General features: G+C 42.8%; 1 protein-coding gene across 1 annotated transcript in view; it reads right to left on the bottom strand.

Moving 5' to 3' along the window:
• Positions 1-449: 449 nt before the first annotated feature.
• The window catches only part of LOC128640610 (amiloride-sensitive sodium channel subunit alpha), a 620,512-nt gene continuing 607,215 nt past the window's right edge, over positions 450-13,746 (bottom strand). The window contains exon 11 of the mRNA XM_053693079.1: positions 450-1,760. Coding sequence (XP_053549054.1) covers positions 1,368-1,760 — 393 coding nt within the window. The 3' untranslated portion in view covers positions 450-1,367. The remainder of the gene's footprint in view (positions 1,761-13,746) is intronic.

The raw sequence follows: 13,746 nt of genomic DNA, 5'->3' as shown, positions 1-13,746 counted from the left end.
CTGTTGGGGAACCAGGTGTAATACTGACCTGTGAGGTCCATTCACTGAGGGAGATCACTTGAGTGCGCTGTTGTATTTAGTCACTTTTAAACTACAGAGCTCATGAACAACACTGCTATATGTGAGTCACTTGTGACATTAAATATAAACACCATTAAGGTTGGTGTTTTAGCTTTCTTTTTTGAGAAACATACATCATAAGGAATGAAACACTTAGGCTTAATGAATATTTTATTTATATTTTATCCTTTATACAATGAATACACAGTGTAGTCTTATAATGATAAATAATGGTGTTGTGTATTTGTGTTTTTATGTGCAACCTTATTTACATTCTTCAGTGTATAATAGTTAGCAGAGAGATGTGGCTGATTAAGTGCACTTACCTGACCAGTGAGGTGTACACTAAGTATGCTCTAGTACAATGAAATCAATACAGTCAATAGTAATTCACGTTTGACAATAATCTTTAATTTAATTTTCATCTAGTGGTTACATAAATTACCAATAACCCTGTGATTAGTTTATTAGACAAGTTGTAACATGGATGAGACATTTATTGATTCAATGCCTGATAATATGTAACATACCTATAATAATATGATATTATGTAGCATAAAAATCTACTGGCTGGAGAGAGAAGATCTTGTGTATTACAGCTTTATAAACCAAACTCAGTATGCACAGATATACCCAGAGACTCCTCCCCCCAGTATCACCCATAGTTACCCACAAACAGTATATAGTTACCCACACTGACTCCCCGGTATACAGTTACTCACACTGACTGGCTGGAGAGAGGAGATCTTGTGTATTACAGCTTTATAAACCAAACTCAGTATGCACAGATATACCCAGAGACCCCTCCCCCCAGTATCACCCATAGTTACCCACAAACAGTATATAGTTACCCACACTGACTCCCCGGTATACAGTTACTCACACTGACTGGCTGGAGAGAGGAGATCTTGTGTATTACAGCTTTATAAACCAAACTCAGTATGCACAGATATACCCAGTGTCCCCTCCCCCTAGCATCACCCATAGTTACCCACACCGACTCCCCAGCGTACAGTTACTCACACTGACTCCTCAGCGTAAGTTACTTACACTAACTCCCCAGTATAGAGTTACTCGCACTGACCCTTCCTAGCAGTACAAACTAACACACAGTGACCATAATGTACCCAACAGTGTATATACAATCATTATACCACTCTCTTCTGTCCTGACCCTTCCCTATTCCAGTCTACCATTAGTGATTTTAGTCTCTGCAGTTTTCTACCTCTCTAGCACTATTCTTTATCTGCCCCTGCTCTATTATCCCAATATCATTTTACCCCCATTGTGCCCTCAATTTTGTGCCCTCACTCTCTGCCTGCCCTAGACCCCCTACGGTGGGACATATTGCTACGCATACTGGATGCCCGAGAAGACCCCCCTCCCACAGAACTCAAGTCCAGACTCTCATAAGCAGGTGGAGGGGTGATATCTGCAACTACTCTGAGCTGTCTGTCTGTAAGGTTGTGTGCAATCTGCATCTGGCTGATATCTTCTTCTCCAAAAGAGCTTTCAGGAGTTGGCACTCTGCAAGTTTCTTCCAATTCTTGACTCTGAGAGCGTCTGTGACGTTGAAGAAGAATGATGATACCAATGACAACAACATCAATTACTAACTCTCCCATCTCAACCACAGAGAGGACAGATGATCCAAACCAAAGACTCCACTGGCTGCCCAGGAGTGAGAGTAGCATAACCATCTGCGGGAAAAAAGAGAAGTCAGATGGAAATGTCTATAGTCACTGGACAATTGCAAGGCTTACTATACATTTTATTGTGATTTATGTTGTATAAAAGTCTGTAGGAGTCTTATAGGTGAGTCAATGTGTGCTGTACGTGCTTGTAGGTGATTGTGTGCTGTTACTGACTGTAAGTGCTTGTGGTGAGTGTGTGCTGTTAGTTACGATAACTGCCAGGGCTAGTGTGCATTCTTGTGGGCGACTGCACAAGTTCTGGGGCAAATGCGGATTCTTGTGGGCAATTGCACGTGTGCTGGGCAAGTGCAGATTCTTCTGGGTAATTTCACCTGTGCTGGGCTGACTGTGTATTTTTGTGGGTGACTGCACGTATGACCAGGGCAAGTGCAGATTCTTGTGGGTGATTCCACCTGTGCTGTGGACAGTGTAGATTCTTGTGGGTGAATGCACGCGTACTGGGTTGAATGCAGATTCTTGTGGGCAAATTCATGTGTGCTGGGCTGAGTGCGGATTCTTGTGGGTGATTGCACATGTCCCAGGGCAAATGCAGATTCTTGTGGGCGATTGCACGTTTGCCGGGCTGAGTGAGGATTCTTGAGGGTAATTGCACGTGTGCCGAGCTGAGTGCAGATTCTTGTTGGTGATTGCACGTGTGCCGGGCTAAGTGAGGATTCTTGTGGGTGATTGCGCGTATGTCGAGCTAAGTGCAGATTCTTATGAGTGATTGCACATGTGTGGGGGTGAGTGGGGATTGTAGTAGGTGATTGCTCATGTGCCCGTGGTGTGCGGATTCTTGTGGTGATTGTACGTGTGCTGGGGCAAGTGTGGATTTTTGAGGGTGATTGCACTTGTGCTGGGCTGAGTGCAGATTCTTGTGGGCAAATACACGTGTATTGGGCTGAGTGCGGATTCTTGTGGGCAATTGCACGTGTGCCGGGCTGAGTAAGGATTCTTGTGGGCAATTGCACGTGTGCCGGGCTGAGTGCAGATTCTTGTGGGTGATTGTAAGTGTGCTAAGCTGAGTGCAGATTCTTGTGGGTGATTGCACGTGTGCGGGGCTGAGTGAAGATTCTTGAGGGTGATTGCACATGTGCCGGTATGAGTGTGGATTCTTGTGGATGATTTCACGTGGGCCGTGGTGAGTGCAGATTCTTGAGAGTGATTGCATGTGTGTTGGGCTGAGTGTGGAAACTAGTAGTTGATTGCACGTGTGCCGAGGGAGTGCAGATTCCTGTGGTGATTGCACGTGTGCTGGGCCGAGTGCAGATTCTTGTGGGTAAATGCACATGTGCCAGGCTGAGTAGGGATTCTAGTAGTTGATTGCACGTGTGCTGAGGGAATGCGGATACTTGTGGTGATTGCATGTGTGCGAGTGTCGATTCTTAAGGGTGATTGCATGTGTGGAGGGCTGAGTTCAGATTCTTGAGGGTGAATGCATGTGTGCCAGGCTGAGTGCAGATTCTTATGGGTGATTGCACGTGTGCCAAGGCGAGTATCGATTCTTAAGGGTAATTGCACATGTGTGGGGTGAGTGTGGATTCTTGTGGATGATTGCATGTGTGCCGTGGTGAGTGCAGATTATTGAGGGTCATTGCATGTGTGGCAAGGCAATAGTGGATTCTTAAGGGTGATTGCACACGTGCCATCTTGTGGGTGAATAATAATAATAATAGCAAGGTCATACAGTACACATCTAGTACTCTCCCTGTAATACATAATAGCAAGGTCCTACAGTACGCATCTAGTTCTCTCCCTGTGATACATATTAGCAAGGTCCTACAGTACACATCTAGTACTCTCCCTGTGATACATAATAGCAAGGTCCTACAGTACTCATCTAGTACTCTCCCTGTAATACATAATAGCAAGGTCCTACAGTACTCATCTAGTACTCTCCCTGTGATACATAATAGCAAGGTCCTACAGTACACGTCTAGTCCTCTCCCTGTGATATATAATAGCAAGGTCCTACAGTACTCATCTAGTACTCTCCCTGTGATACATAATAGCAAGGTCCTACAGTACTCATCTAGTACTCTCCCTGTGATACATAATAGCAAGGTCCTACAGTACACATCTAGTCCTCTCCCTGTGATACATAATAGCAAGGTCCTACAGTACACATCTAGTCCTCTCCCTGTGATACATAAAAAACAAAGTCCTACAGTACTCATCTAGTCCTCTCCCTGTGATACATAATAGCAAGGTCCTACAGTACTCATCTAGTACTCTCCCTGTGATACATAATAGCAAGGTCCTACAGTACTCATCTAGTCCTCTCCCTGTGATACATAATAGCAAGGTCCTACAGTACTCATCTAGTACTCTCCCTGTGATACATAATAGCAAGGTCCTACAGTACTCATCTAGTACTCTCCCTGTGATACATAATAGCAAGGTCCTACAGTACACATCTAGTACTCCCCCTGTGATACATAATAGCAAGGTCCTACAGTACACATCTAGTACTCTCCCTGTGATACATAATAGCAAGGTCATACAGTACACATCTAGTACTCTGCCTGTGATACATAATAGCAAGGTCCTAGAGTACTCATCTAGTCCTCTCCCTGTGATACATAATACCAAGGTCCTACAGTACTCATCTAGTACTCTCCCTGTGATACATAATACCAAGGTCCTACAGTACACATCTAGTCCTCTCCCTGTGATACATAATACCAAGGTCCTACAGTACTCATCTAGTACTCTCCCTGTGATACATAATATCAAGGTCCTACAGTACACATCTAGTCCTCTCCCTGTGATACATAATAGCAAGGTCCTACAGTACTCATCTAGTCCTCTCCCTGTGATACATAATAGGAAGGTCCTACAGTACACATCTAGTCCTCTCCCTGTGATACATAATAGCAAGGTCCTACAGTACACATCTAGTCCTCTCCCTGTGATACATAATAGCAAGGTCCTACAGTACACATCTAGTACTCTCCCTGTGATACATAATAGCAAGGTCCTACAGTACACATCTAGTCCTCTCCCTGTGATACATAATAGCATGGTCCTACAGTACACATCTAGTCCTCTCCCTGTGATACATAATAGCAAGGTCCTACAGTACTCATCTAGTCCTCTCCCTGTGATACATAATAGCAAGGTCCTACAGTATATATCTAGTACTCTCCCTGTGATACATAATAGCAAGGTCCTACAGTACACATCTAGTACTCTCCCTGTGATACATAATAGCAAGGTCCTACAGTACACATCTAGTACTCTGCCTGTGATACATAATAGCAAGGTCCTACAGTACTCATCTAGTACTCTCCCTGTGATACATAATAGCAAGGTCATACAGTACACATCTAGTACTCTGCCTGTGATACATAATAGCAAGGTCCTACAGTACTCATCTAGTACTCTCCCTGTGATACATAATAGCAAGGTCCTACAGTACACATCTAGTACTCTTTCTGTGATACATAATAGCAAGGTCCTACAGTACTCATCTAGTTCTCTCCCTGTGATACATAATAGCAACGGTCCTACAGTACACATCTAGTCCTCTCCCTGTGATACATAGTAGCAAGGTCCAACTGTACACATCTAGTACTCTCCCTGTGATACATAATAGCAAGGTCCAACAGTTGTCATCTATTCCTCACACTGTGATACATAATAGCAAGGTCCTACAGTTATAATCTAGTCCTCTCCCTGTGATACATAATAGCAAGGTCCTACAGTACACATCTAGTACTCTCCCTGTGATACATAATAGCAAGGTCCTAAAGTACACATCTAGTTCTCTCCCTGTGATACATAATAGCAAGGTCCTACAGTACACATCTAGTCCTCTCCCTGTGATACATAATAGCAAGTTCCTACAGTACACATCTAGTCCTCTCCCTGTGGTACATAATAGCAAGGTCCTACAGTATACATCTAGTCCTCTCCCTGTGAGACATAATAGCAAGGTCCTACAGTACACATCTAGTCCTCTCCCTGTGATACATAATAGCAAGGTCCTACAGTACACATCTAGTACTCTCCCTGTGATACATAATAGTAAGGTCCTACAGTACACATCTAGTCATCTCCCTGTGATACATAATAGCAAGGTCCTACAGTACTCATCTAGTCCTCTCCCTGTGATACATAATAGCAAGGTCCTACAGTACACATCTAGTCCTCTCCCTGTGATACATAATAGCAAGTTCCTACAGTACTCATCTAGTACTCTCCCTGTGATATATAATAGCAAGGTCCTACAGTACACATCTAGTCCTCTCCCTGTGATACATAATAGCAAGGTCCTACAGTACACATCTAGTACTCTTCCTGTGATACATAATAGCAAGGTCCTACAGTACACATCTAGTACTCTCCCTGTGATACATAATAGCAAGGTCCTACAGTACACATCTAGTACTCTCCCTGTGATACATAATAGCAAGGTCCTACAGTACTCATCTAGTCCTCTCCCTGTAATACATAACAGCAAGGTCCTACAGTACACATCTACTACTCTCGCTGTGATACATAATAGCAAGGTCCTACAGTACACATCTAGATCTAGTACTCTTCCTGTGATACATAATATCAAGGTCCTACAGTACACATCTAGTCCTCTCCCTGTGATACATAATAGCAAGGTCCTACAGTACACATCTAATATTCTCCCTGTGATACATAATAGCAAGTTCATACTGTACACATCTAATACTCTCCCTGTGATACATAATAGCAAGGTCCTACAGTACACATCTAGTACTCTCCCTGTGATACATAATAGCAAGGTTCTACTGTACACATCTAGTACTCTCCCTTTGATACATATTAGCAAAGTCCTACAGTACTCATCTAGTACTCTCCCTGTGATACATAATAGCAAGGTCCTACAGTTCTCATCTAGTACTCTCCCTGTGATACATAATAGCAAGGTCCTGCAGTACTCATCTAGTACTCTCCCTGTTTTACATAATAGCAAGGTCCCACAGTACTCATCTAGTACGCTCCCTGTGATACATAATAGCAAGGTCCTACAGTACTCATCTAGTCCTCTCCCTGTGATACATAATAGCAAGGTCCTACAGTACTCATCTAGTACGCTCCCTGTGATACATAATAGCAAGGTCCTACAGTACTCATCTAGTCCCTGTGATACATAATAGCAAGGTTCTACAGTATATATCTAGTACTCTCCCTGTGATACATAATAGCAAGGTCCTACAGTACACATCTAGTCCTCTCCCTGTGATACATAATAGCAAGGTCCTACAGTACACATCTAGTATCCTCCCTGTGATACCTCGTAGCAAGGTCCAACTGTACACATCTAGAACTCTCCCTGTGATACATAATAGCAAGGTCCTACAGTACTCATCTAGTCCTCTCCCTGTGATACATAATAGCAAGGTCCTACAGTACACATCTAGTACTCTCCCTGTGATACATAATAGCAAGGTCAAACAGAACACATCTAGTCCTCTCTCTGTGATACATAATAGCCAGGTCCTACAGTACACATCTTATATTCTCCCTGTGATACATAATAGCAAGGTCCAACAGTACTCATCTAGTCCTCTCCCTGTGATACATAATAGCAAGGTCCTACAGTACACATCTAGTCCTCTCCCTGTGATACATAATAGCAAGGTCCTACAGTACTCATCTAGTCCTCTCCCTGTGATACATAATAGCAAGGTCCTACAGTACACATCTAGTCCTCTCCCTGTGATACATAATAGCAAGGTCCTACAGTGCACATCTAGTACTCTCCCTGTGATACATAATAGCAAGTTCCTACAGTACAAATCTAGTACTCTCCCTGTGATACATATTAGCAAGGTCCTACAGTACTCATCTAGTACTCCCCCTGTGATACATAATAGCAAGGTCCTACAGTACACATCTAGTCCTCTCCCTGTGATACATAATAGCAAGGTCCTACAGTACACATCTAGTCCTCTCCCTGTGATACATAATAGCAAGGTCCTACAGTACACATCTAGTCCTCTCCCTGTGAATCCATAATAGCAAGGTCCTACAGTACACATCTAGTCATCTCCCTGTAATACATAATAGCAAGGTCCTACAGTACACATCTAGTCCTCTCTCTGTGATACATAATAGCAAGGTCCTACAGTACACATCTAGTACTCTCCCTGTGATACATAATAGCAAGGTCCTACAGTACACATCTAGTCCTCTCCCTGTGATACATAATAGCAAGTTCCTACAGTACACATCTAGAACTCTTCCTGTGATACATAACAGCAAGGTCCTACAGTACACATCTAGTCATCTCCCTGTGATACATAATAACAAGGTCCTACAGTACACATCTAGTACTCTCCCTGTGATACATAGTAGCAAGGTTCAACTGTACACATCTAGTACGCTCCCTGAGATACATAATAGCAAGGTCCTACAGTACTCATCTAGTCCTCTCCCTGTGATACATAATAGCAAGGTCCTACAGTACTCATCTAGTACGCTCCCTGTGATACATAATAGCAAGGTCCTACAGTACTCATCTAGTCCCTGTGATACATAATAGCAAGGTTCTACAGTATATATCTAGTACTCTCCCTGTGATACATAATAGCAAGGTCCTACAGTACACATCTAGTCCTCTCCCTGTGATACATAATAGCAAGGTCCTACAGTACACATCTAGTATCCTCCCTGTGATACCTCGTAGCAAGGTCCAACTGTACACATCTAGTACTCTCCCTGTGATACATAATAGCAAGGTCCTACAGTACTCATCTAGTCCTCTCCCTGTGATACATAATAGCAAGGTCCTACAGTACACATCTAGTACTCTCCCTGTGATACATAATAGCAAGGTCCTACAGTACACATCTAGTCCTCTCCCTGTGATACATAATAGCAAGGTCAAACAGAACACATCTAGTCCTCTCTCTGTGATACATAATAGCCAGGTCCTACAGTACACATCTTATATTCTCCCTGTGATACATAATAGCAAGGTCCTACAGTACTCATCTAGTCCTCTCCCTGTGATACATAATAGCAAGGTCCTACAGTACACATCTAGTCCTCTCCCTGTGATACATAATAGGAAGGTCCTACAGTACTCATCTAGTACTCTCCCTGTGATACATAATAGCAAGGTCCTACAGTACACATCTAGTACTCTCCCTGTGATACATAATAGCAAGGTCCTACAGTACACATCTAGTCCTCTCCCTGTGATACATAATAGCAAGGTCCTACAGTGCACATCTAGTACTCTCCCTGTGATACATAATAGCAAGTTCCTACAGTAAAAATCTAGTACTCTCCCTGTGATACATATTAGCAAGGTCCTACAGTACTCATCTAGTACTCCCCCTGTGATACATAATAGCAAGGTCCTACAGTACACATCTAGTACTCTCCCTGTGATACATAATAGCAAGGTCCTACAGTACACATCTAGTCCTCTCCCTGTGATACATAATAGCAAGGTCCTACAGTACACATCTAGTCCTCTCCCTGTGAATCCATAATAGCAAGGTCCTACAGTTCTCATCTAGTACTCTCCCTGTGATACATAATAGCAAGGTCCTGCAGTACTCATCTAGTACTCTCCCTGTTTTACATAATAGCAAGGTCCCACAGTACTCATCTAGTACGCTCCCTGTGATACATAATAGCAAGGTCCTACAGTACTCATCTAGTCCTCTCCCTGTGATACATAATAGCAAGGTCCTACAGTACTCATCTAGTACGCTCCCTGTGATACATAATAGCAAGGTCCTACAGTACTCATCTAGTCCCTGTGATACATAATAGCAAGGTTCTACAGTATATATCTAGTACTCTCCCTGTGATACATAATAGCAAGGTCCTACAGTACACATCTAGTCCTCTCCCTGTGATACATAATAGCAAGGTCCTACAGTACACATCTAGTATCCTCCCTGTGATACCTCGTAGCAAGGTCCAACTGTACACATCTAGTACTCTCCCTGTGATACATAATAGCAAGGTCCTACAGTACTCATCTAGTCCTCTCCCTGTGATACATAATAGCAAGGTCCTACAGTACACATCTAGTCCTCTCCCTGTGATACATAATAGCAAGGTCCTACAGTACACATCTAGTCCTCTCCCTGTGATACATAATAGCAAGGTCAAACAGAACACATCTAGTCCTCTCTCTGTGATACATAATAGCCAGGTCCTACAGTACACATCTTATATTCTCCCTGTGATACATAATAGCAAGGTCCTACAGTACTCATCTAGTCCTCTCCCTGTGATACATAATAGCAAGGTCCTACACTACACATCTAGTCCTCTCCCTGTGATACATAATAGCAAGGTCCTACAGTACTCATCTAGTCCTCTCCCTGTGATACATAATAGCAAGGTCCTACAGTACACATCTAGTCCTCTCCCTGTGATACATAATAGCAAGGTCCTACAGTACACATCTAGTCCTCTCCCTGTGATACATAATAGCAAGGTCCTACAGTGCACATCTAGTACTCTCCCTGTGATACATAATAGCAAGTTCCTACAGTACAAATCTAGTACTCTCCCTGTGATACATATTAGCAAGGTCCTACAGTACTCATCTAGTACTCCCCCTGTGATACATAATAGCAAGGTCCTACAGTACACATCTAGTCCTCTCCCTGTGATACATAATAGCAAGGTCCTACAGTACACATCTAGTCCTCTCCCTGTGATACATAATAGCAAGGTCCTACAGTACACATCTAGTCCTCTCCCTGTGAATCCATAATAGCAAGGTCCTACAGTACTCATCTAGTCATCTCCCTGTAATACATAATAGCATGGTCCTACAGTACACATCTACTACTCTTCCTGTGATACATAATAGCAAGTTCCTACAGTACACATCTAGAACTCTTCCTGTGATACATAACAGCAAGGTCCTACAGTACACATCTAGTCATCTCCCTGTGATACATAATAACACGGTCCTACAGTACACATCTAGTACTCTCCCTGTGATACATAGTAGCAAGGTTCAACTGTACACATCTAGTACGCTCCCTGAGATACATAATAGCAAGGTCCTACAGTACTCATCTAGTCCTCTCCCTGTGATACATAATACCAAGGTCCTACAGTACTCATCTAGTCCTCTCCCTTTGATACATAATAGCCAGGTCCTACAGTACACATCTAGTACTCTCCCTGTGATACATAATAGCAAGGTCCTACAGTACTCATCTAGTCCTCTCCCTGTGATACATAATAGCAAAGTCTTACAGTACACATCTAGTACTCTCCCTGTGATACATAATAGCAAGGTCCTACAGTACACATCTAGTCCTCTGCCTGTGATACATAATAGCAAGGTCCTACAGTACTCATCTAGTACTCTCCCTGTGATACATAATAGCAAGGTCCTACAGTACACATCTAGTCCTCTCCCTGTGATACATAATAGCAAAGTCTTACAGTACACATCTAGTCCTCTGCCTGTGATACATAATAGCAAGGTCCTACAGTACACATCTAGTACTCTCCCTGTGATACATAATAGCAAGGTCCTACAGTACACATCTAGTCCTCTCCCTGTGATACATAATAGCAAGTTGGTACAGTACACATCTAGTCTTCTCCCTGTGATACATAATAGCAAGGTCCTACAGTATTCATCTAGTACTCTCCCTGTGATACATAATAGCAAGTTGGTACAGTACACATCTAGTCTTCTCCCTGTGACACATAATAGCAAGGTCCTACAGTACACATCTAGTACTCTCCCTGTGATACATAATAGCAAGGTCCTACAGTACACATCTAGAACTCTTCCTGTGATACATAACAGCAAGGTCCTACAGTACACATCTAGTCATCTCCCTGTGATACATAATAACAAGGTCCTACAGTACACATCTAGTACTCTCCCTGTGATACATAGTAGCAAGGTTCAACTGTACACATCTAGTACGCTCCCTGAGATACATAATAGCAAGGTCCTACAGTACTCATCTAGTCCTCTCCCTGTGATACATAATAGCAAGGTCCTACAGTACTCATCTAGTACGCTCCCTGTGATACATAATAGCAAGGTCCTACAGTACTCATCTAGTCCCTGTGATACATAATAGCAAGGTTCTACAGTATATATCTAGTACTCTCCCTGTGATACATAATAGCAAGGTCCTACAGTACACATCTAGTCCTCTCCCTGTGATACATAATAGCAAGGTCCTACAGTACACATCTAGTATCCTCCCTGTGATACCTCGTAGCAAGGTCCAACTGTACACATCTAGTACTCTCCCTGTGATACATAATAGCAAGGTCCTACAGTACTCATCTAGTCCTCTCCCTGTGATACATAATAGCAAGGTCCTACAGTACACATCTAGTACTCTCCCTGTGATACATAATAGCAAGGTCCTACAGTACACATCTAGTCCTCTCCCTGTGATACATAATAGCAAGGTCAAACAGAACACATCTAGTCCTCTCTCTGTGATACATAATAGCCAGGTCCTACAGTACACATCTTATATTCTCCCTGTGATACATAATAGCAAGGTCCTACAGTACTCATCTAGTCCTCTCCCTGTGATACATAATAGCAAGGTCCTACAGTACACATCTAGTCCTCTCCCTGTGATACATAATAGCAAGGTCCTACAGTACTCATCTAGTACTCTCCCTGTGATACATAATAGCAAGGTCCTACAGTACACATCTAGTACTCTCCCTGTGATACATAATAGCAAGGTCCTACAGTACACATCTAGTCCTCTCCCTGTGATACATAATAGCAAGGTCCTACAGTGCACATCTAGTACTCTCCCTGTGATACATAATAGCAAGTTCCTACAGTAAAAATCTAGTACTCTCCCTGTGATACATATTAGCAAGGTCCTACAGTACTCATCTAGTACTCCCCCTGTGATACATAATAGCAAGGTCCTACAGTACACATCTAGTCCTCTCCCTGTGATACATAATAGCAAGGTCCTACAGTACACATCTAGTCCTCTCCCTGTGATACATAATAGCAAGGTCCTACAGTACACATCTAGTCCTCTCCCTGTGAATCCATAATAGCAAGGTCCTACAGTTCTCATCTAGTACTCTCCCTGTGATACATAATAGCAAGGTCCTGCAGTACTCATCTAGTACTCTCCCTGTTTTACATAATAGCAAAGTCCCAAAGTACTCATCTATTCCTCACCGTGTGATACATAATAGCAAGGTCCTACAGTACTCATCTAGTCCTCTCCCTGTGATACATAATAGCAAGGTCCTACAGTACACATCTAGTACTCTCCCTGTGATACATAATAGCAAGGTCCTACAGTACTCATCTAGTCCCTGTGATACATAATAGCAAGGTTCTACAGTATATATCTAGTACTCTCCCTGTGATACATAATAGCAAGGTCCTACAGTACACATCTAGTCCTCTCCCTGTGATACATAATAGCAAGGTCCTACAGTACACATCTAGTATCCTCCCTGTGATACCTCGTAGCAAGGTCCAACTGTACACATCTAGTACTCTCCCTGTGATACATAATAGCAAGGTCCTACAGTACTCATCTAGTCCTCTCCCTGTGATACATAATAGCAAGGTCCTACAGTACACATCTAGTACTCTCCCTGTGATACATAATAGCAAGGTCCTACAGTACACATCTAGTCCTCTCCCTGTGATACATAATAGCAAGGTCAAACAGAACACATCTAGTCCTCTCTCTGTGATACATAATAGCCAGGTCCTACAGTACACATCTTATATTCTCCCTGTGATACATAATAGCAAGGTCCTACAGTACTCATCTAGTCCTCTCCCTGTGATACATAATAGCAAGGTCCTACACTACACATCTAGTCCTCTCCCTGTGATACATAATAGCAAGGTCCTACAGTACTCATCTAGTCCTCTCCCTGTGATACATAATAGCAAGGTCCTACAGTACACATCTAGTCCTCTCCCTGTGATACATAATAGCAAGGTCCTACAGTACACATCTAGTCCTCTCCCTGTGATACATAATAGCAAGGTCCT

Source organism: Bombina bombina, chromosome 9 (assembly GCF_027579735.1).
Source record: "Bombina bombina isolate aBomBom1 chromosome 9, aBomBom1.pri, whole genome shotgun sequence".
NCBI lineage: Eukaryota > Metazoa > Chordata > Amphibia > Anura > Bombinatoridae > Bombina > Bombina bombina.
This window is presented reverse-complemented; position numbering and strand designations above follow the sequence as displayed.